This window comes from Hemitrygon akajei, chromosome 31, assembly GCF_048418815.1.
Source record: "Hemitrygon akajei chromosome 31, sHemAka1.3, whole genome shotgun sequence".
Taxonomy (NCBI): Eukaryota; Metazoa; Chordata; class Chondrichthyes; order Myliobatiformes; family Dasyatidae; genus Hemitrygon; species Hemitrygon akajei.
This window is the reverse complement of record NC_133154.1, coordinates 25,668,946-25,692,160: the sequence shown is the minus strand read 5'-3', so window position 1 is coordinate 25,692,160 and position 23,215 is coordinate 25,668,946. Positions and strand designations below refer to the sequence as shown.

The 23,215-nt window shown below is 39.9% G+C and overlaps 1 protein-coding gene across 1 annotated transcript; it reads left to right on the top strand.

Annotated features, from left to right (window-relative positions):
* Window positions 1–627: 627 nt before the first annotated feature.
* Window positions 628–23,215, top strand: snrnp70 (small nuclear ribonucleoprotein 70 (U1)). The gene is made up of 9 exons (XM_073033690.1): window positions 628–920; window positions 1,945–2,007; window positions 2,503–2,557; window positions 4,115–4,179; window positions 6,167–6,229; window positions 8,542–8,623; window positions 18,108–18,209; window positions 20,690–20,777; window positions 22,218–23,215. The coding sequence occupies exons 1-9, from the start codon at window positions 774–776 to the stop codon at window positions 22,945–22,947; spliced, it is 1,395 nt and encodes a 464-aa protein (XP_072889791.1). The 5' UTR covers window positions 628–773; the 3' UTR covers window positions 22,948–23,215.

Sequence of the window (23,215 nt, the reverse complement as noted above, 5' to 3'; positions counted from 1 at the left end):
GTTCTCAGGTTGTGACCAATGATGATTTGTGGGCTCTGCTTTTTGCAACTTGGTTGCTAATTACGTCTATACTGTCTACAGGACGCTTTTTTAGAATGAAAAATGTCCCTAATTCCAAAACCACGTTGTGGACTTTCCCTTTAATGACTGGGGCTGAAACAAAAGGAGCGGTGCCACCCTGTCAATCAATACTGCGGACCAATTAACAACCAGGGCGCGATCCGCTAGTAATGGACACGGAAAACAGCCAGTCATCGTACAACGTACGAAATATTATACGATTGGTATGCATTTTATCCAATTGGCAAGCAAGGAAGGATGACTTTCCTACTGTAACCAATCAACTGAGGGAAAAGGCGGGTTTTCCGGTTGATCGCGCGCGCCATATTGGAGAGGCTGATTTTCAGAGTGAAAGAGGTTGTACACTCCCGCGTTCCGGGAGGAAAAATATAGTTCCCAAGCAGTTAAGGGAAATTAAGCGAAGAGAAGTTTTTGACTGAAAGTCGTGTCATATATACGCACATTCGCAGTAATTCTAGATTTACTGTTGTGTTTATAAAACGAGAGGATCATTGGCTAAAGATTGTTGCCGTGTGGCGCAGTGATACGGCGGCTGCGTGCGGCGTAGCGGAGCGCCGCCATTTTGTTTCCCCGAGGTCAGGCGGTGCTCGGGTGGCGGATTATCCTCGTCAGTTCTGATTACCTGGCCCCAGTGATTAACGGCGGGGTTACTGGCCACGGTTGCTGGCGGCGACCCCGGTGTGTGAGGCACCATGACCCAGTTCCTGCCGCCGAACCTGCTGGCGCTGTTTGCGCCGCGGGACCCGGTGCCCTACCTGCCGCCGCTCGAGAAGCTGCCGCATGAGAAGCAGCACAGCCAGCCGTACTCGGGCATCGCACGTTTTGTCCGCCACTTCGAGGTGCGAAACTGAGGGGGGGGGCGGGGTGCGGAGGAGGGGGATGGGATGGGATGGGGGAGGGGAGAACGGAATAGGGGTTGAGGCAATGAGGGGAGGATGGGTGCTGAGGGAGTGGGAGGGGTCAGTGGGGAGGAATAGAATAGGGGAAGGGGTGGTGGAAGGGGGGTTGGGTATAGTGGAAGAGGTATGGGTTAGGAGAGGGCGAGGTGGGCCTCGGGGTAGTGGGTAGGTGAGGGGACATTGAGGTGTCACAGTGAGACTGGGGGGTGGGAGTTGTTATGGGTGGGTGCATTGGGGTGGGGGGGGTCAAGGGGTTTTGAATGCTCGTGTATTGGGTGAGGTTGTACCTGGGGAAGGGGTGCCTGTGAGGGTGTAATTGTGATAGAGGAAGGAAGGCATCACCAGAGGGAAAAGTGTGCACTTTTGTGGTACTGGAGGGGGTGCCATTAGAAGAGTGGGGCTAGAGGGTTGGGGCCAGGATGGAATGTTGTAGGCTGCTCATGGAGGAGCTGGCTCTGGACTGCCCATTGGAAATGGGGTCGAATCTGGTGCTATGGGCTTCGGTCAGCATACTGAGATGGTGAAATGGCATTTGGTAAGGTTATGAATTTGCACAGGAATACAGAAGAGTGAATGGGTAAAAATTGAGAAATGGAATGTATTGTGGCAGGAATAATTTTTAAAAGTTCCAAATAATTAAGAGATTACATATGTAAGGTGTATTAGAATCGGGGTCCTGTGTGTAAATGCTGGATACTGTGCTCTTGGGGCAGTATCAATCTCCATATTTAATCCAGGGCATTGCTACTTTGGAAGCCATTTGTTTATTAGCCATGTCTACCTGGAATAGGTGGGTTGTGAGGCTTTTGAACTCTTCCTCTAAAGTGTGTCAGAGGCAGACGGTCGCAATTGGGGACAGAATGGAGTGTGTTGACGTTGCAAAGCAGGCTCTTGAGCCATGTGGACAACTGCTTTTAATTTGCCAGTTGATATGGGTGTAATCTGCTCATCTTCCATCCTGTAGGACCCCAGAGATGCCCCACCTCCAACCAGAGCCGAAACGCGTGAGGAACGCATGGAAAGGAAGGTAAGTTTGTGTTCAAGTCCTAATTGAAGATTGAGTGCGGTGGCAATGGATGGACTGTCAGTGACCTTCAACAAAACCATCTTCAAAAATGCCGCAGTTGTAATTATTTTGGTTGCCACTCTTATTTCATCTTGTTTATTCTTCAGCGATAGTAGCTCGTGATGCCACAGACTTCAACATTTGTTCAAGTGGCCCTTAGAGATTTCTTAGTCTCTAAGGCCTTCTTAGAGACTTGTTTCACGTAGCATCATCGTTACTGAGCCATTACAATTAGATTGGCAATAGTTTTAGTCATTGCTAGAAAATTTTTATGACCATTTTATACTTATGGGGATAAACCTGAACAAAATTCCTCATATTTGAATACTTTGTTTAAAAGAATATGATGAATACTTACTGATTCCTAAAAATGCTTTTAAGTACTTGAGTCAAATTTCCTACATATTATGATCAGTATGACATTTTGTATCTTTTATGGCTATTTCCCTTCTGCAGAGACGTGAGAAGATTGAGAGAAGACAACAGGAAGTTGAAAATGAGCTTAAAATGTGTAAGTATATTGAGTGTGGAACATAAAAAAGCAATCCAAGTAATACAATGTGTAGTAAACACATGGTGCCTTTTACTGACAAAATTGATCTTGCCCTTGACATGTGCTAGCGCTCTTCAGAGGTTTGGTTTTCACGCTGCATGACGAGTTAATCTTATTCCACTCTTTTATCAATTTGATTTGCGGATGGTTGTATTCAAGTGAAAAATGTCTTTGAATAAACAATCCCATTGTTTTGCAAATAAAAATTTAACAAGAGTAGACTTGGACCTGGCATAGCACTGATTCATTACAACGCAGATATTCAATTCTTTATTGAAATTTTCTTAAATAACAAAAATTAATTATAAGCAACACTTAAAACTTCTCAAGCAGCCACCAATATAGTAAACATTCAATCAATCAATGAGAGCACTTTACATACGATCTGAGCCATTCACAGCCATTTACATATTAGTTCATACTCTGCCTCCCCCACATGTGCAAACATTCTTGCTCCCTCGCCAGTTTATTCTGTTTTTTTCAACCATAATGTCTGGAAGATGGCCTGCAACCTCCAGTGAGTTTCCAGAGACACCTAAGATATTAAAGAAAAGTATTTGCATGGATGTGAGACTCCTAATATTTCAGGCAGAACCAGTTATCCAAAATATTGAACTGGCCAATGAAGTGGGATTAGAGGATGTTAAGGGTAATGATGTTGGAGTTACTGCATTCTCATAGTGAGAGCCTTAATAATGAAGAGCTTCGTGAATTGGCAGAGCAGTGCATCCTGGGTAAATCTGAGGACATGGACGGAGAAGTGGAAACACCAGCAAAAAAACCTCACCACGAAATTCCTCAGCACTAGAATCACCATGATCACACAAACCATGGACCAGTTCATCAGTAATGACAGTGACCTGAGAGCACAGCAATAAGGCAAAGGAAGGTGTTCTCAACATGATTTCCTGCGACTGAGAACTGCTTCATGAAAGGAAGTTCAAGAAAAGGCAGTCAAATCTCGACTCCTACTATCAAAGTTAGAGAGGACCCGCAGTCTGGTTGCTCTAAGATGTAACCACCACCTGCTTCCCTCAGGTGCTGCAGTGATGTGTTTCTGCTCCACTGATGTACAGATTGGGCCTATTTGGGTGTTTGTCACTCCACGAGTTACTGTGCATACATAAAATAAGATGTCTTGGGTTAGTTTTTTAAAAATCAGGCACACGTGTCCATTTACATGATGCTGTAATGACCCTGCATTGTGCTGGTTTACACAGCACACCACCTCCAAGGAACACATTCTCAGCATTAAGCTGTGTCTGAATGGAATTTTAATACAGGGTGAGTTGAACTTGATTACTTTTTAGCTAGGGTGTTTTTATAAAGCCTTTATTATAGTAAAACGTCCCAAGCCATGAGGTCCTTGGCCAGGTGACCAAATGCCTTTTTTGCAAAGGTAGAGCTGCTTGTTAAAGGAGAAAAATTGTTTGAGATGGGAATCTAGAACTTGTGTCCCAAGTAAGATGTATGATTTCTTACTGCATCAACTAAACCAATGTTTTTGGTTGACAGGGGATCCGCATAACGATCCAAATGCACAGGGTGATGCTTTCAAGACACTGTTTGTTGCCAGAGTGGTGAGTTTTCTACTTGCATTCTGTTTTCTGGTGGGGTTGTGAGTCGTGGAATGCTGCATGAATGTAGATACTAATCAAGGTTTACTTTTCAGTGATTATTGGCTTATGGCTCTACCCAGACTTCCTATTGTGCAGTATAAAGTTCACTTAGTTAAAACTGATAGTGCATTTTGAATTTGTTAAAGATGTCTCAGAGCAAATAAAGGTGGTTTCTGCCAAGAATCTTTTGATGCATAGCAAAGTAGCCATCTTAGAATAAATTGTCTAATACTTATTTTCAGAAAGCATTATGAGATGAATTATATCATAGAAGAACATGCTTGATAGTATTTGGGACAGAGTGCAATCGTATAGTTACCGGACAAGTAATGCCCAGATTACTGATCGAGACAAATTCTAATTCCCTTGTGGGACCTGATAAATTCAATGTAATTAGAACATAGAACGGTATAACACAGTACACCTTTGTCCCATGATGTTGTGCTGACCTGTATAAAGTTACTCTAAGATCAATGTAATCCTTCCTACACAGCCCATCACCCTCCATTTTTCTTTTATTTGTGTGCATATCTAAGAATCTCTTAAATGTCCCTGTTGTAACAGCCTCTACCGCAATCCCCAAATGTGTTCCATTACTAGCCACCATTTAGAACAAAGCACTGCCTCTGATATTTCTGCTAAACTTTCCTCCATCACCTTAAATTGATTGGCTTTGGTATTGGCTATTGCTGTCCTAGGAGAAGATGCTAGCTGTCCAATTTATCTATGCCTGTCATAATCTTGTATACCTCTATCTAGTTTGGTATAATTCTCTTTCACTCTAAAGTGAAAAACCTTTGCTTGCTCATAAGACCTGTTCTCCAATCCAGACAGCATCTTGGTAAATCTCTGCACCCTCTCTAAAGCTTTCACATCCTTCCAAAAATATGACCAGAACTGAATACAATGTGTGGTCTGACCAGAACTTTATAGAACTGTACATAACCTCATTTCTCTCGAATTCAATCACCCAACTAATGAAGGCCAACACATTATAAGCCATCTTATCCATTCTATCAACTTGCACAGCAGCTTTGAGGGATCTACAGACTGGGACCCCAATATCACTCTGTTGTTCCATACTGCTTAGAATCCTGCCATTAACCTTGAACTTCGCCTTTAAGTTTGATCTTCCAAATTGTATCATCTCACATTTTTCTGGATTGGATCTACCATTTCTTTACCCAGCTCTATTATCCTCTCGATCCCTTCTACAGTATCCACAGCACCACCATCCCTCGTGTCATCTATGATGCATAAAATTGTATTATAAAACTGAAATTGTTAACGGTATCAATGAAGCTACAGCATTATAAAATATTCATCTTGTTCCAAAGAAATGATTTGGTGCTGTTTGTGTGACTCCATTAATGTCCACATTCAGAAGTAAAATTAAACGACACCTGTAAATTCATCTTGGTGTACACCCAAAGTACATGTGCCTCCTTTTCGTTGCTATTGTGCATGCTATGTTTAGTAGTTACTTTATTTTCAGTACTAATGTTTGAAGTTGCCTAGGTTTTAATATTTGCAATCTCAAGATTACATGCAAGACATCTGAGAAAAAGTTACGTCTTAATTGCCTTGATTGATTGTACACTGGTGTTCTATTCTTAATAAGTTGGTGCTGGATTGAATTATCACCCTTTGGTGTCATATAGGCCTGGAGTGACCTTGGAGAATGAATATGGCTTTTCTTTGAGACACTGCAGGAAATCTGCCACACTGACAGTAGTGGTGGAGTAAACAGTAATGCTGTAGCTTCATTAGTACTTTTTGTAATTTTAGTTTTATTACACAAAGATCATTTGGAATGATCAATGGCATTTATCAGATATGGGCACTTCTGAATTAATAATAGCTACTTAGAGCTAATGTTCTGTTTAGTGTGAAGACTTTTTTTTAAAGATGTAATTAAGTTGCTCTTTACATTTGCTCTTCATTTCAGAACTATGACACAACAGAGTCCAAGTTGAGACGTGAATTTGAAGTCTATGGTCCTATTAAAAGAGTATGTATTGTGATAAAATAATGCTTTAAACCATGGAATTGGGCGGATTAAAGGTGTTCTAACTTTTTTTTTCTTAAATTTGCATGTTGCATATGTCCTCATCCACGAGAGTTCAACAGGACCTTTGAACAGGATATGAACACGCAAATAAGTATATAACTGCTCTGCAACAGACTGCAATTTGCTTGTGAACATGGTTGTCATACAAGTCTATCATTGATTGGCTGGTAGATAGTAGGCAGCAATTGGTTTTTTAAAAAACTTGCTTATGCTAAAGGAAGGCCGAAATGCTCAGCAACTAATTTTTACAGGAACAGCATTAAGACATCACTCGCTGGTACGGGAATTAGACTATAAGACATAGGAGCAGAATTTTGCCATCTGGTCATCGAGTCTGCTCCTCCATTCAATCATGGCTGATCCCTCTCCCCCCCCCCACCTCAGCTCCAGTTCCTGGACTTCTCCCCATAACCTATAATGCCATGTCCAATCAAGAACCTTTCAATCTCTGCCTTAAATAGACCTAAAACCTGGCCTCCACAGCTGCATGTGGCAACAAATTCCTAATTCACCACCCTCTGGCTAAAGAAATTTCTCTGCATCTGTTTTGAAAGGGCATCCCTCTATCCAGAGGCTGTGCCCTCTTGTCCTGGGCTCTCCCACCATGGGGAAACATCCTTTCCACATCAACTCTGTCTAGGCCTTTCAACATTCAAAAGGTTTCATTGAGATACCCCCCTCATTCTTATGAATTCCAGAACCATCAAACGTTCTTCACATAATAACACTTTCATTCTGGAAATCATCCTTGTGAACCACCTCTGGACCCTCTCCAGTGCCAGCATATCTTTTCTAAGATGAGGGGCCCAAAACTGTTCACAGTACTCGAGGTGAGGCCTCACCAGTGCCTTATAAAGCCTCAGCATCACATCCCTGCTCTTGCATTCTAGACCTCTTGAAATGAATGCTAACATGGCATTTGCCTTCCTCACCACCAACTTGACCTACAAATTAACCTTAAGGGTATTCTGCACAAAGACTCTCAAGTGCCTTTGCATCTCAGATTTTTGTTTGTCAGGCAGGATTTTCCCTGAAGGAAGCCATGCTGACTTTGTAGTCTTTGTAGCTGACTTTATCTTGTCCTGTGTCACCAAGTACTCCATTACCTCATCCTTAATATTGGTCAGGCTGACTGGTTTATAATTTCCTTTCTGCTGCCTTTCCCCTTTTTTTAAAGAGTGGAGTGACATTTGCACCATGCCAGAGTCCAGTGATTTTTGAAAGATTGTTACTAATGCCACAACAATCTCTCATGCTTACAGAATCCTAGGGTGCAGTTCATCTGGTCCGGGTGACTTGTGTACCTTTTGGGTCTTTTAGCTTTTTGATCACCTTCTCTCTTGTAATAGTAACTGCACCCACTGCTCTTCCTTCATACACAACATCAGCCGTACTGCTAGTATCTTCCACAGTGAAGACTGATACAAAATACTCATTTAGTTCATCAGCCATCCCCTTGTCCCCATTATTATTTCTCCTGCCTCATTTGTTTGCGGTCTTATGTCCACTCTCATTTCTCTTTTATTTTTAACATACTTGAAAAAACCTTTGCTATTCACTTTGATATTACTCGCTAGCTTGCTTTCATATTTCATCTTTTTCCTTCTAATGTTTTTTTAGTTGTTTGTAGGTTTTAAAAAAAACTTCCCAATCCTCGTATCTTCCCACTAATTTTTGCATTGTTGTATGTCCCTTCTTTTGCTTTTACAATAGCTTTGACTTTCCTTGTCAGCCATGGTTGTACTATTTTATCATTTGAGTATTTCTTCAAGGCATTTGAATGCAAGTCCCTACAAGGACTGTGAGAACTGCTGAGAAGATCATCAGAATCTCTCTTGCGGTCATCAGAGTTATTTATCAGGAGTACTGCGTATGCAGTGTCATCGTTGGTCCCTCCCATGTGTCCAAAAATATCTGAGCCCCCCACCACCATCACCAAAAGATAATAGGTACTGTAGCATTAGAACAAGAACTGTTTCTAGATGGGAAATAGCTTCTTCCTCATGTCATAAGACTACTGAACTCTCTTAGCACCACTTAGCTCTCAACACATGAAGAATCAGTAACGTTATACTGTTTACTTTTTAACTGTTGCAAATGAATTTATTACTTTATTGTGTGTGAGAGTTATATGTACTGTTGTATACCTTGGTCTCGAGCAACATTGTTTCATTTGGCGGTATGTATACACATGTATAGTTGAATGACAATCAATAGAATTTGAACTTACAGTGCTTTTTTGGTTCCTTAAGATCTACATGGTATATAATAAACGGACTGGAAAGCCCCGTGGTTACGCTTTTATCGAATATGAACATGAGCGAGATATGCATTGTAAGTAATTTGTTTTTGTATGGGGAGGGGTGGGTTTTAGATAGCTCGGCTTCTGTTCTGCTGCAGCCATATGTAGTACACGTTCTGGTTGTGCAAAATTAAGCTGTGTGCTGAGTGCAGACTTGAGCCTTTTTTTTTTGCATCCCATTGCCTTCCCTAACTGGTTTAAACTTGATATGCTGGGATCTGCTCCAGGGTGGGATTAGGTTAGAGAAAAATTGTGCTTGAGTGGGGTTAGGAGTAACAGGTTATGGCGGTCCCAAATGTATATACTACAAAACTTCATGAAAGTTGCTTTTGGTACATCAACCTGTATGCCCTGTGGCTCTTACAAAAAATGTCCATGATCCAGTGGTGAGCAGTTGGCAGTGGAGTCCAAGTCATTGGGTGTAATTAAAGCAGAGGTTGATAGGTGGTTGATTAGTAAGATCAAAAGATTATGGGGAGAAGGCAAGAAAATAGGTTTGGGGCAGGAGGGTGGGTTCAACCATGTTCAAACGGCAGAGCATACTTTATGGGCCAATTGGCCTAATTCTGCTCCCGTGTCTTACGGGAATGTTTAATGTGCAGAAAGTTTACTCCACTAAAATATGTTTAGATATGCAAGAACCCTTTTAAAGATGGCATCAGGTTTTCTGATTTATTAATGTAGTCTTCTGCTTTACCCTAGGATTCAAACCAGTTTTAAATGTCAATGTAAGTACAACTGAACCCTGCTAGTGTATGGCAGAATTATTCATGGTAGGCACCTCTTGGGTTGGTAGGAAGCGAGGCTAATTTCCCTCATTTAGATCATGCTGTTGGGGCCCAGCTGAGAGGCTAAATTATTACTAAGTGGGTTCAAGTAATGAGACTGGTTTATTTTGATCTAGGGAAGTGTACCAAGCATGAATAGAGCTATCAACAAAGTTTTGCCTTGTTAATATAGACAGAATCCTTCAGTTAGTTGATATAGATTAATTTTCAAACTAATCTCTGGTGGGTAAATTAAACAGAATCAAAGAATAAGCCCAGTTAAACCAGTATATTGATAGCCATGCTTGCAAACATCACTATGCTGTCATTAAGAGTTGTCTGCTGTTTAATTGAACTTTGAAAAGCATTATATTATTAGCATAGTATTGCAGAGCCATTGAAGTGCTCGATTTCTCTACCTGAGAGGACCATAGGGTATTAACCCTTTGGGTAATGGGCCTTTTTGCTTGATGTCCACAAAGTAACTTTTCAGAAGAAAAATATAATCGTAAGTTTTTCCTAAACCCTAAATATAAGTATCATGGAACTCCCATGTATTTGAGACAGCACCCTCAGGTTTTCTGTACTGAGATAATAGAAAAACTTCTCTTCAAAAAAAGTTATAGATCAGCCTGCCACTGCATTTCACAAATCAAGGCATGGTGCAAAGCCTCACCACTGCTTAGAAAATGAAAGATACTTTCAGATGTTTGGAGCAGTTTTTTGTAATGGTTAAGTACAGTTGAATCCTGATAGACGCTCTCATGTGCCTATAAGTACTGCAGTTCAGCTTTGTAGTTATCCTTAATATAGTACATACTTTGAGAATAAGTTAATGTAAGTAGTGCTTGGCACTAATATGTTTATCAAGACTCGGCTGTATTTACTCATGGGTGGTTTTGCTGATTGTAGCGGGCTGTTGAGCACTGCTACTTTAGTGATGTATGGTGTGGTAAGTATATGGTTTCTTCCAGTATATTGGAAGTCACGTGGTAATACAATAACATGTTAAAGATTTATCATACTGAGGACTTGGTTCACAATTCCTGCTTAACCATGGGAGTTTTTTTTTTGTTGAGCAGCTGGAATCATGTCCTCCTGTTACTGTTCTCAGTGGGGAGAAATGCAGGAATTAATTGTGGAAAAATATAGGTGCTGCTGAGTGCATTTGGAATTCTGGCCCTATGATTTCCTGCATTTGAAGTTATTTTGGGGAAATAATTACAGGACCTGCGCCAGGGTGAAATGATAACTACCTGGTTGCCCAAAACTATAGTTCTTTAAATTGTTAACATTTATTGGGGTCTCTTTTCCTTTGTGCTCTGTTGTTGTTTTCCTTTCCTTTCCGATGGGAAGGGCTCAAGTGACTTGCTGTCTTAAGTGAAACAGCAGCGTTAAGGACATTTTCTCCTTCATGTAATTGAAGGTATACATGTCCTCGTCAGTCTTGAGCATTCACACATTCAGAATTAATCTGTGTGAAGAGCAAAGGCATGCTCCCAATTGCCATTCACAGTGGGGGATTTTTTTGCATTTTAAAAGTGGAGACCTTTTGCAACATTGGACCCCTTTCACTGTTCTAAAAGTTCATGGAAACTTTCCCATTGACCTTTTAAATGCAGTGTCAAAATAAATGGCACTTCAAAAATTATTAGCTGGACTTGTGTAAAAATTCATCTGAGCTCCTTTCATCAGAGCCTGGGTTAAGCAGGCAACAGTTTAGTATGGTCATAATCTGTAATTTCAGATCATCTTGTTATAATAAAACAGCTAATTGATAGTAATTAAAATAAATCTTAAATGTTATGTTTTGGCCATATGATATATTTGCATCTTTGTAAATCTCCAAACACTTACATTGTGCTCTATCTTTAAGATTGTCTACATAACACAGGCTTCACTGGGCTGGAGAAATTTTGCCTGGGTTTACTTAAATTTTGTTTGGCTCTTACTAAGAACAAAATAGTTCTGTGAAAGGGGTCTCGGTGCTATATTTTTTAAAATAGTTTGTTTGTGAATTGTGTACTGTTTGCAAGCAGGGGTATATATTAATTCTGTGTTATTTCTGTTGTCACTGCAGCCACCATTCTGATGGCAAATGCCACTGCTGGCTTGCAGCTGATGCTAATGCTCCCCTTACATCTCATTGTATGGTTGGTATATGGGTTTGTATGATGGGTAAGAACTCGCAATACATCACCACAGTGAGAGGAAAGAGAGATTAAAAAACAAGTAGATTAACTGATGCAGTGTGCAGCGTAGGTCAAGTAACACACAACACAAGATAATACAGGAAAGTAAGTACTCTTGGAGGGAGGGATACTGGCTCTTTTGCGACTCATTAGGAATCGGCGCTTTGGGGTAGAGGAACTTGGTGCCTTGTCTCTCATTTCTGTCTTTAGGATCTGCACCCTTAAAGGCTTTTTATTAAAGCGGTTGCTTTGTGTTACTGTGGGAAAGAATGGTACAGCAGATGGTCAGTGTAGTTGTTTGTGTTTTCAAGTAACCTGTTCCAAATGAGCTACCTAGTTTGCTAATTTCATTTTGTACAAGTGGTAGATTTGTAAACTGGTGGCAGGAGTTGTGTGTTTTGCTGTTGACAGTCCTTGAAGAATTATTTGGAGAAATCAAAATCATTATTCAGGTGGAAAATGCTAGAGGAGAGAGGGGTAAATTTGAGACTTTGCAGGGAGAGTTTGTTTCTTCATTTAAACTGTTGTTACTTTAAGGGATAACTAAATGAAAAATGGCATTAGTATTTTAGCCTGCATGTTGATCCAGAAAAATGATGAAAGAGTTACACAGCCTTAGATTTGATAATCCTTTGTGCAGTATTGGTAACCCTGGGAAGTTTGCTTGTAAAAGTGGGAATCCAAAGAGCGCTAAATGTGAGTTTAAAGCTGTCTTGACTTGTATATAGCTCATGGCAGGATTTGGAGAGATGCTATGTACACCTTAAGGTTTGGAAATTGGAAATTAGGTTTATCTCAGACTTGGGTTCAAATTTACCAAGAATGCTTTGTTGATACTGTCTTGTGAATTCTGTGAGAAAGTGTGCTTACAGCAAAGCAAATTATGCAGACCCTAGAGGCAGCCATGATCGGGTCACTGCACACTGCTAGAGTGGATTTGTTTAATTAATTTTAACTATTATAGCACTTTATCGTTTTCCATTTCTGGGAGGCATGAATAAGGGCTATACTATATAGGCAGAGTTTAAGGAACATAAATTTGAAACGAGCTTTAATTATTCACCTAGATTAATTTTACATTCTTCTCTATAAAATCCCCAAACATTTAACACAATCACACTATTGTGTGTACATATGAATTTAATTTTCCAAAAATTCTGCCATTTTGAGAGATTTAAATGTAGGTTTTCATCACGGAGTGGAAAATCAATATTGCAAAAGCACTTGTGCAGCATCCATTTTATTTTTCTTAAGTTGGGGTTGTAAGATTTGACAAGCCCCTCTAACTTCCTGAGTTGAAAGTCTAGAAGGTTTACAATTTGTGTAGGTAGTAGGCTGGGCTGTAACTTTGCAAGTTTATCAGTTTGAACTGCAGTTGTGAGAGCCTGACCAAAGCTACTTATTTTCAGTTTTTTATAAAAGTTGCCTGGCTTGAACTTCAATGGCACTAATTCCTAACTGATTTTCGTAAGTGCTTCAGATGTCACTATCTCCTCAGTTTGTTGCAGTATGTTCTTACAAGAGTGTCAGTTGTAACAAAAAGAGGATAGCTAGAGAAAAGTTAGCTTCCTTGTAAGCTCCCGAACCTGTTCTGAAACAACTGTCTATTTCAGTTGTTCCAATATTAAATTACAGTAATGCTTTTCATCTCTAGTTTTGGCTTGCTTCTGCTGTCAATAAAATTGAAGCCAGTTTGGTGTGCCTGATGGCAACCATCTGTACTTCAAGCTGAATTTGTTATATACACAAGCACTTTGATTCTATGTAGAAAGTAATTGCATGATTTGTATTGTGTTTGGTATTTATAGCATTTTTGGATTTGGTTTGCTCTACTATTACATCCTTACAGATACAAAAGTGAACCATATAATTCTGTTGACTTTCCAGTTGATTTGGATTGGAGGCAGGCCAAGATCAGAGGATAGATGAGGTTTAGGAAGGGTTGCCCTTTGAATATTCTTATTCTCTCTTGTCTCTCTGAACCTGAGTATTTCCTTAACAATCAGTGGTATTGTACAGATTGATGCTAGATTGGAATTTAGCTTTAAGTGCCAGCTACATCTGTTTTAATTGGGCAGAAATAGTTGGAGCTTTCAATTTGAGGGAACTCTACACTTTCCTTAGGAATTTAAAGGGGCTTTCACCAACTTTTTGGAAGGAGAGGTGGTTTGGAATTAAATTTGTGGATAACACTGCAGAAGTCACAACTGTATAACTTTGGGAAATATTTAGGAAATTAAAGTGAGATATTAGAAGCAAAATAAGGAGGCCAGGTTAACAGTAGTAATGCTGTTTCTATTTCTAATCTTTGGGATCAAATCACAACATCTGGGCATTTACTAAAATTCTATAGTGGCTAGTTTCCAAAAAAACATGGCACTCACAGATCTTGTTGGAAGCTAATCACGTGCAATAATATTTCTGAATTCATGATTATCAGAATTGTTAAAGTACTGTCATCACATTGTTCATCAAGAACATACTCCACTTTTCACACAGATGAAGTGCTGAAAAATAATTGAAATTTAACCAAAGTTACAGTTGGTCTGTAAAAGGATCAGGCCACTAATAATTTAGCAGCAGCATTTTCATTTTGGAGCTGCAACATCTTCTTTGGCTGGGGTTTATTTTTTAAACTGTTTAAAACCTCCCTCATTGTCCTGAAAGATATTCCCAGGTTGGAGTGTGATATAACTTGCTCTCCGCATAATATCTTGATTTCTATCTGAATATGAAGTACTCGCTTTTATGTGTTTTCTGTCTTCTACTCTCTTCTGGGTATTCACTCCAATGCTAAAGAAAATGTTTTGAGGATTCCACTAATGACCATGTTTCTGGGGAAACATCAAATAAACAATACCATCGTTTGCCCTGTGGGGAATAATATGCCTGTTCTCACAATGTGATCTAAATAAATAAAACGTTATTTTTTGAAACCCCACTTTTATAGCACGTTTTCATCCTCTACCTCTGTCTTTCTTTAAAATTTATAAAGCTCTAATCTATGAAGATTGTAGGTCGCCAAAGGGGATTCTGCAGCTCAATTCCCATTCATGTGTACCTTAAACATTTACAAAGATATTTTTTAACATAAAGAACCATTTTTAAAATTGTTCAGAGAAAAAATGGTTGGCGAGTAAATTTGAGCCAAGTGCTCAGGTAAGCTGTGTGAAGGGATTCCCTGTCTACATCGCGGAGGCCTTTGATACTCCAAGCAAATGGAAGCTTGCGAGAGCACAGAAGCAATGATGGATTGGTAAAACAAGATACTTTAACTACATTGGTAAAACATGGTAAAAGGTTTCCTTTTTTTTTCTAAAAAAAAAACAACGGATTGTCTGGCTTGTGTTGAATTTTTTCATTATAGCTCGAATGTTCAAAGAATACTTTATATTAAAGAAGGAGACTTGCCATCTCTACTCCTTGGTTTGGCAGGAAACTGGGCACTTGAGAAAATGTTTTGTGTATAATAACTGGGATCGGAGAGTATAATTTGGAACTACTTTCCATGTCGATGGTAAACTGAGATGTACTGTCAAAATGATGCATTAACTTTACACCTGGTTTAGGATCTAGATGTTCTGTCTGCATATGTTAAACTATATCCTTCGAATTCCCTGAATTGAATTTCCAGAAATTGATATTTGTCTGTGTCTATCATTAAATTAATTGTCTTGATATTTGGAGAAAAAACAACTGAGCAAGTAAATGTTCCTGCTGCATTTTGGCTGTTGAGCAAGCTGTGATTGTCACCACCTTATACCTTTATAAATATTTTGATACAAAAAGATTGGTACCCTAAAAACCTGTTTGTGTTTCCCCCCTCTGACTTGGATAGAAATTCCAAAAAGCTCAGATTTGTCCACTTGTTAATATATTTATTCTATTCAAGCTTTTTAAACCAGTGGACCAAATTTCCCTTATTATTGCTGGCAAATACAACGTACCTTGGATAATCAACTGCCAGACTTGTGACTATTGCAGTCTGAATATTTTGGTTTACATTAGATAATTGTAGTCATCTTCAGTTGTGGAGACTTGTGGTGCTCCTAAATTTTGGTAGTTAGTATAGGAGCACAACACCCTGTAGAATTAAGATTTTATCTCCCAGAAGTGAGATATTTCCTTCCACATTTTCAGATATCATGGATACACACCGGCAGCTGTGATTTTTCTGCCCTTCAGTTTCTCTATTTTGTTACAATGACAGAGCTGTAATGAGCTTGGTTGTCTGCAGAATATTGTGTAATCTTGTGTCCTAATGAGAGGAAACTAAATTGGAATTCAACAATTGGGGTTGTTACTTACTCATCCAGTGTCAGATTTCATCTGTACAAGCTGTATGCAGCACGGACCAAAGTACCACACACAATTACAGTTTCTGGATAGTTTATCCTGTTCAAGTGTCATGTAAATGTGCTGTAATCTGAAATTTTATAAATCCAACAGGTGGTAAAATGGTATTTGGCATCTTTATAATTGGTTTGGTTATATTTTGAGAATGTGGTTAAATGTTGCTACATAAAGGATCATTACATTTGGCCTTTTTAAAATGAACCACCCGATACTTTGAGCTGTTTTTCAATCCAAGTGGCAGTTGTTTGTTTCAAATAATGAAAACTATTCCATTTAATGAGTGTTGAAAGATAGAATCAGTTGTTTTAATGTACTAGTACAAAACATCCTATGGTAAGAGAAACAAAAATCCACTTAATTTATGTTGTGGATGAAATTCTGTAGATGTTGGTGTTCTTTGGACATTCGAATTGCAGTGACAGCTAAGTAAGTTTGAAGGAGGAAAAAAAACACAAGTCAGACATTTTTCGCTGATAGATTTTTTTAAAAAAATATTATCCTTTGAATATGCTTGTTAAAGTAATCAAACGCCCGATGTAGAAAATTCTTTAAAAACCCAATCGCTGCTGAAAGCAGGTAAGATGCAGTAAGTAAAGGGTAAATCCTCAGCAGCAGAAAGTTACAAACAGTGGAAGTCGAAACACTGAACATTGTATCATCTGTTGGCGAGATAGCGCATCCCGATTTTCATGAGTGCAGGGGGCTAAAGTGCAGTTTTTGTAAGTAAACTTACAGGTAAAATCTCTTTTCTTTTGTTAGTGGTGCTGTGTAGTGCTTAATCAATTCATTTTTCCCCCTCTTTGTCCCACTGGTTCCTGTTTTTATCCATTTTTCTTTCTCCCTGGTGGTGTATAGCGGATGGAACCCAAAATAAATTAACACAGGATCTTGCAACCCTGGTCAGACGGCCCAGTTTTAGTGTAACTGAGAGCATGATTCCATAATTTCTTTAGATATGAATAATGCAATGAATGAAATTAAGCTAGACTTTAGAAAAAGTACAAATTGCAATTTATCCTGAAAATGCACTAATTCTGAAGGAGTAGTTTATCCTCTTTCAGAAGATTTTAGTCTTTAAATCAAATTCAGCAATACAATAGTAATGTAGCCCAGAAGGGTAAGGGTCTGGTTAGATCAAGGTGAAAGTTTACCAAGCTCATTCAAAGATGTTACATTGTGAAATTTTTCCTTGTCTAGTGTAACAAGATTGCATCAATTACATTGATTTTAAAGACTAGAATTGGGGTATTTAACTTAGGTAGTGTATAAAGATTGCTTGAAGACACCACATCAAAGTGAAATTGTCAGCTCTTGGCGTGGGGTAAAAACTGGAAATATTTTTCAGATCTGATTCCTTCCTTTCCCATCTCATTGATTTGTTTGCCATAGTGGTTAGTCCCTGTTTTAAGGCCATAAGTGCATCTAATTGTGTTTGTGAAACTAAACTCCTGTTCCTTTTAAATTTGGGCCTGGTTGAAAGTTATCAGTTTGGGGTCTTGGGCACTCTTGGTTCTCTCTTGAATTAATAGTGCACTGTGAATTATTTTGACTGTGGTGTCCTGACACTCCTGTGGTTGAATACAGTTACAGTTAAGTACTGTGCGAGAATTTTCAGCCATTCAAAATCTGTCCTGTTCTCAGTGCTTACAGAATTGATTGGATTCCATTTTCTGTTGCAAGACAACCAGTGATATATATTTTTTTTCTGGTTTTTATATTTGGGGCTTAAATTCCCTCCTTATGTAGACAATGTTGTTTGAGTGAGTAAGAGTGCTTGAGTTTGAGTGATGTATTCAATTAACAGTTGTTCTAATAGATGTTCTTTCCCTTTCCAGGATGAGATCTCAATGGTTCAATGTTGTATACTAGCTAGGGTTGGCTCTTCCCTTTCTAATGAAACTGCATATGTCAATTTTGAGTGTCTAAAACTAATTGTTATAAGTGAAAACACAAAAACCGGTTTACTTGAATCCGGTGATATATTGAGAAAATGAGGAGCCAGCCCTGGATTTTGCATTTAATTTAATAGTCTACTTCCAAGTATTGAAGGAGGAGGGAGGCATGAAACAGAACTCTTCCCCAAGAGGTTTTGTTTCTGCGTGGATAATTGATTTCTTTTTGATAAGGGGAGGGTTTGGGAGGGGGTTATCGTGTTGAATCTCACTGACTTTGGTCGCTGTTCTGGGCACGCTCTATTGCAGCTGCATACAAACACGCAGATGGCAAGAAGATTGATGGGAGGAGAGTTCTGGTTGATGTGGAGAGAGGCCGCACTGTCAAAGGATGGCGCCCAAGGAGGCTTGGTAAGTTGGAGCTCTCAGTTAAAGAGCTGCTTAATACCGTAGATTCCGGACTACAGAGCGCACCTGATTAAAAGCCGCTGGCTCTAATTTTAGAAATAAAATCAATTTTTTAATTGTAAAGGCCGCACCGGATTTTCAGCCGCAGGTGTCCCACGTTGTAATATGAGATATTTACACAGAAAGATATTACACGTGAGGATTTTTTAACTTTTAATTAAATCCATATGGTAACAAAAACAAATACATATTGCAAATGCTTTTTTTCGAACCGTGCCCGTAACGCGGCTACTTTTAAATACGTTGCGTATACTTCTTTACTGAACAACATTCCAATATCTCCTAACGACTGGTAAAAAATATATATACTACAGCCTACCAGGAAAAGTTATTGATCACCTTTAACTTAAAAGCAGCGTTCGCTCAGATCCAAAGCCGCTCGCGTAATGCGCTCCCCCCCCTCCTTTCCGTTTATCGCAAACCGGCATTTTCCCACAAGACACCGCGAAACCGGGTGTGACGTCATAGCATCCCGCGATGTAGTACAGAAAACAAATATAGTTAAAACTCTTCTAACTTTAACTAGAAAATGAATTACTAAGCGAAAATATTATAAACTAAGTATGCCATAAGGCAGCACAATGCTTCGAGTGTTTTCCATGTTGATGAGGGTGAGTACAAATGACTGATTTACAATAATTTAATTGTGAAAGTGCGCTTGATTTATCGTACAATTTCATTGGACCTCTGTGAACTACTCATCAATTTTATTGGTCTACTGTTATGAGGCAAAATGTTTACGAGGCGGCATGAAAAAAATCATGCATTAGCCGCTTCGGATTAAAGGCCGCAAAGTTCAAAGCTGTTCAAAATGTGGGAAAAAAGTAGCGGCTTAAAATCCGGAATCTACGGTAAGTTTTGTGCGGTGTCCAAACTCCTCCCCAGTCGCAGGAGTTTAGTGTCTTCCTGGGGATTCCTCAAGATTATTAGTTGCTGTTTTGAAGGAAAACTGTACAAGCACATTGTTTTCAGTCAATTACTTGGATCCAAACTGTACATTTTATCGTATCGTCTTGATTTGATCTTTTGACTGGACTCACTTTTGAATTATCCGCACTGAACATGTAATCAAAACTAAATTGGGAGAGGTTCTTTAGAATCAGGTTTATTAATACTGGCATATGTTGTGATTTTTTTTTAAACTTAGAAATAGTGTAAGTAAATCAATGTCCATTTAGGAATCAAATGGCAGAGGGGAAGAAGCTCTCCCTGAATCGCTGAATGTGTGCCTTCAGGCTTATTTAGCTCCTTCCTGACAGTAACAATGAAAAGAGAGCATGCCCTGGGTGATGGGTGTCCTTAATAATGGCCATTGCTTTTCTGATGTCTTGCTAGTACCCAAAATGGAGCTGACTAATTTTACAATGCTCTGCAGCTTTTTTCTCTCTGATATAGTAGTTGAGTGGTGTCGCAGCAACAACCTTGCAATCAACATCAGTAAGACCAAAGAGCTGATTGAGGACTTCAATAAGGGTAAAATGAGGGAACATGAGCCAATCCTCAAGCATCAGAAGTGGAGAGAGTGAGCAATTTCAAGTCCCAGGGTATTAACATCTGAGGATCTAAACTGGTCACAACATACCTGTGTGGCTATAGAGAAGGCAAGACTTCTTTAGGAGTTTGAAGAGATTTGGTTGTCACCTATAATACTTGTATGTTGAGGATCCAATTGCAGAGGGAGATACAGAGGCCTAGATTCTGTAGCTTAACATTCAGGACTGGGAATAATGGTATTAAACCCTGAGCTATTGTCAACAAACAGTGTCCTGACATAATGTTTGTACTGTCCAGGTGAGGCCACATGAGGAACCATTGAGATTGTCTGCCATAGACCTATTGTGATGATAAGTAAAAGGCAGTCGATCCAGGTCCTTGCTGAGGCAGTTGTTGGTTCTAGCCATGACCAACCTCTCAAAGCATTTCATCACTGTAGATGAGAGTGCTATTGGACAATAGTCTTTAAGGCAGCTCACACTACTCTTAGGCAAAATATAATCAAAGCTAAATTGGTAGAGGTCCTTCACATAATTTTTGGCATTGGGGTTTGAGAAGAGACTTGGACTTGCTTGCCAATGCCAGTCCTGCTGATGCAGAGTATTGTGTCGACAATGGCCATGCTTTTGTACCAATTCTTGGTATAATCTCCATAATGGTACTTGGAAGTGATTTTCCTCTTTGCTCACTCCATTTTTATGAAGTTGAGCATTTTCTACAGTGCAGTTCTCAATACTTACACCACTGCCCCACCATCTTTTGTTAATTGAAGCGCATAAAGGAATTTCTGCATGATGTTTAGGAGTACAATATGTGCCATGCGTTAAATGCTGAAGCATGATGGTCTGTTAGAAGTGGTGAATCATAAAGAGCAGTGATACTGAACTTGATTACTTCATGCAGTTGACATTTGCTTTTTTTTTTTACAGGTGGTGGGCTTGGGGGGACTCGCAGAGGTGGTGCAGATGTTAATATTAAACATTCAGGTCGTGATGATGCACCACGATATGATGAGAGGTGAGGAATGTAACAGTACAGTAACTATTTGACTTTGCACAGGGGTGTAGTATTGAGTGAACTTGCAAGTCAGATCAGCCTGCTCTGTATCAAATTTGGAAGTTTTTTTTGACGTTTGGGTGAAAATGCTATTTTTCTAGAATCTCTTTACCTTCCAGAATTGGTGAACAAGTTACTCTTTTTTCCCCTTCCTTTCCAATCCTCAGAATCATAGAAAAGTACAGCGCAGAAACGTGCACCTTGGAACATCTGGTCTGTGCTGTTTAAACTGCCTAATCTTATTGACCTGCACCTGGACCGTAGCTCTCTCTTACTCTGTCATCCATGTACCTATCCATATTTCTCAAATGTAGAAATGAAGCTCGTGTGTACTACACTGGCAGCTCATTGCACATTCTCAGACCCTGTAAGTGTCCCCTCATGTTCACCTTAAACATTTCAGCTTTCACCCTTAACCCATGACCTCTAGTTGTGTAGTCCCACCCAACCTCTGGAAAAAGCCTGCTGCATTTACCCTATCTGTACCCCTCATAATTTTGTATACCTCTATCAAATCTCCCCTCATCTTTTACGTTCCATGGAATAAAGTCCTGCCCTATTCAATCTTTCTTTATTACTCAGGTGCTCCAGTCCCAGCAACATCCTTGTAAATTTTCTCTATACTCTTTCAATCTTATTGACATCTTTCCTGTAGCTAGGTGACCAAAACTGCAAACAATACTAAAAATTAGGCCTCTTCAACATCTTGTACATAACATCCCATCTCCAAAGCCAGGAAGTCTAGCCATTCTTTACGTATATGAAGCTGAGCTTGTTTATATTTGCAACCACAAATAATTGCCCTTTGGAAGAGGAGTTTGGGTTTTGCTGTTGTAGCGCTGCAATGGGAAGGAGGGGGCTGAGTTGAGACTTAAGGTTTATAAGAAAGCATCTTAGATGGCTATTTAATGTCATTCTGAAATTCCATCACAACTTCGTCTGTATTATGCAGATTGCAAGCTAGGCTCAGTGAGGAAGTTTTGTACAGTAAAACTAATACTGCACTCTTGGGGCTTGGGTAGCAGATTTTTTTTCCATATCTTGTGCTGTTATAAACTTTCAGTGTATCTGAGTTTAAGGAGTGTGGGAAAATATATAAACTTACCTGTGTTCCTTCCTGCTTGCACCCTGGATCCCCATGTTGCATTTCCAGCTAATGAATCTGGATTACCAGAGTTTTACTACTAGATTATGTAAATCTCAGCAAACAATATTTACATGGCTGGGTTCTTGTTTTTTTTTGCAGGAGTCCTAAACAAAGGGTGAGAATGCCAAATAGTCTTGCATTTTTGTAATTGTATGAAAACCAATTGTTGCTGAACCTTGGGAGCCATTGCAACCAATTTGGACAGAGGTTCTTTAGTTTTCATGTAGTGTAATTAATTTGATTTCTACCTGCAGAGACAGAGATCGAGAACGAGATCGGGATCGTCGTGAATGCAGTGAGCGCAGCCGTGAAAGGGACAAAGAGCGTGAGCGGCGTAGAAGTCGTTCCAGAGAACGCCGGCGTCCCCGGTCACGCAGTCGAGATAAGGAGGAGAGGAAGGGGCGTGGTAGCCGTGAGCGAAGCAGAGAGAAGGACAAGGATAAGGAACGAGATCGCAAGCGGCGCAGCCGTAGCCGTGACCGTAAGAGAGAGCGAGATCGTGACAGGGATAAAGATAAGAAGGAAGAACGTACAGATGTAGAACAGCCTGAGACAGGTGATGGGCCCCATAATGACGCACAGCAAGTCGATGCAGCTGGTGAGCCAGTTGAACCAAAGCCCGATTCAGAGGAGAAGAATAGGGAGCGAGGAGACAGGGATAGAGATCGGGATAGGGACAAGGAGAGAGATAGAGACCGGGATCGTGACCGTAGGCGGAGTCATAGGGACAGGGACAAGGATCGAGACCGCGATAGAAGGAGAGACAGGGACCGAGACCGTGATAGAGATCACAAGCGAGACAGAGACCGGGACAGGGATAGAGATAGGAATAAGGAACCTGACAAGCTGCAAGATAATGGGGCGCCAGAGCAATACGAGGAAAGTAGCCTGGACTTGTATATTGACATGGAGTCACAGCCTGCGGAAGGATACATGTTACCTGAAAATGGCTATCAAATGGAGCCCCCTGCAGAGGGTTACTGATGAGGCCTGTTCAAAGTGAACTTTTTAAAGTGGACCAATATTTTCATTTTCCTGTTTAACAGAAATCTGCAGCTTTTTTGTTGGTTTATGCTGTAGTGAAGGAAGTTTTCTGCACGACGGGTACTCATTTTTTTCTTAAGATGGGTAAGTTTTAGTGACTCTATATAGATGGTTTGAAATCCTTCTCGAGCTTTGTGAAATTCAGTTGGTGAATGTTATGAAATTCCTTTTTATGGTGTAATACACAATAAACCCAATTCTAAAGCTG

Excerpts from the sequence above, each read along its gene's own strand:
- snrnp70 (XM_073033690.1), top strand. The coding sequence starts at position 774 with ATGACCCAGTTCCTGCCGCCGAACCTGCTGGCGCTGTTTGCGCCGCGG. Across the intron at positions 4,180-6,166 it reads CACTGTTTGTTGCCAGAGTG|AACTATGACACAACAGAGTC; the intron begins GTGAGTTTTCTA and ends TCTTCATTTCAG. Across the intron at positions 18,210-20,689 it reads ATGGCGCCCAAGGAGGCTTG|GTGGTGGGCTTGGGGGGACT; the intron begins GTAAGTTGGAGC and ends TTTTTTTTACAG.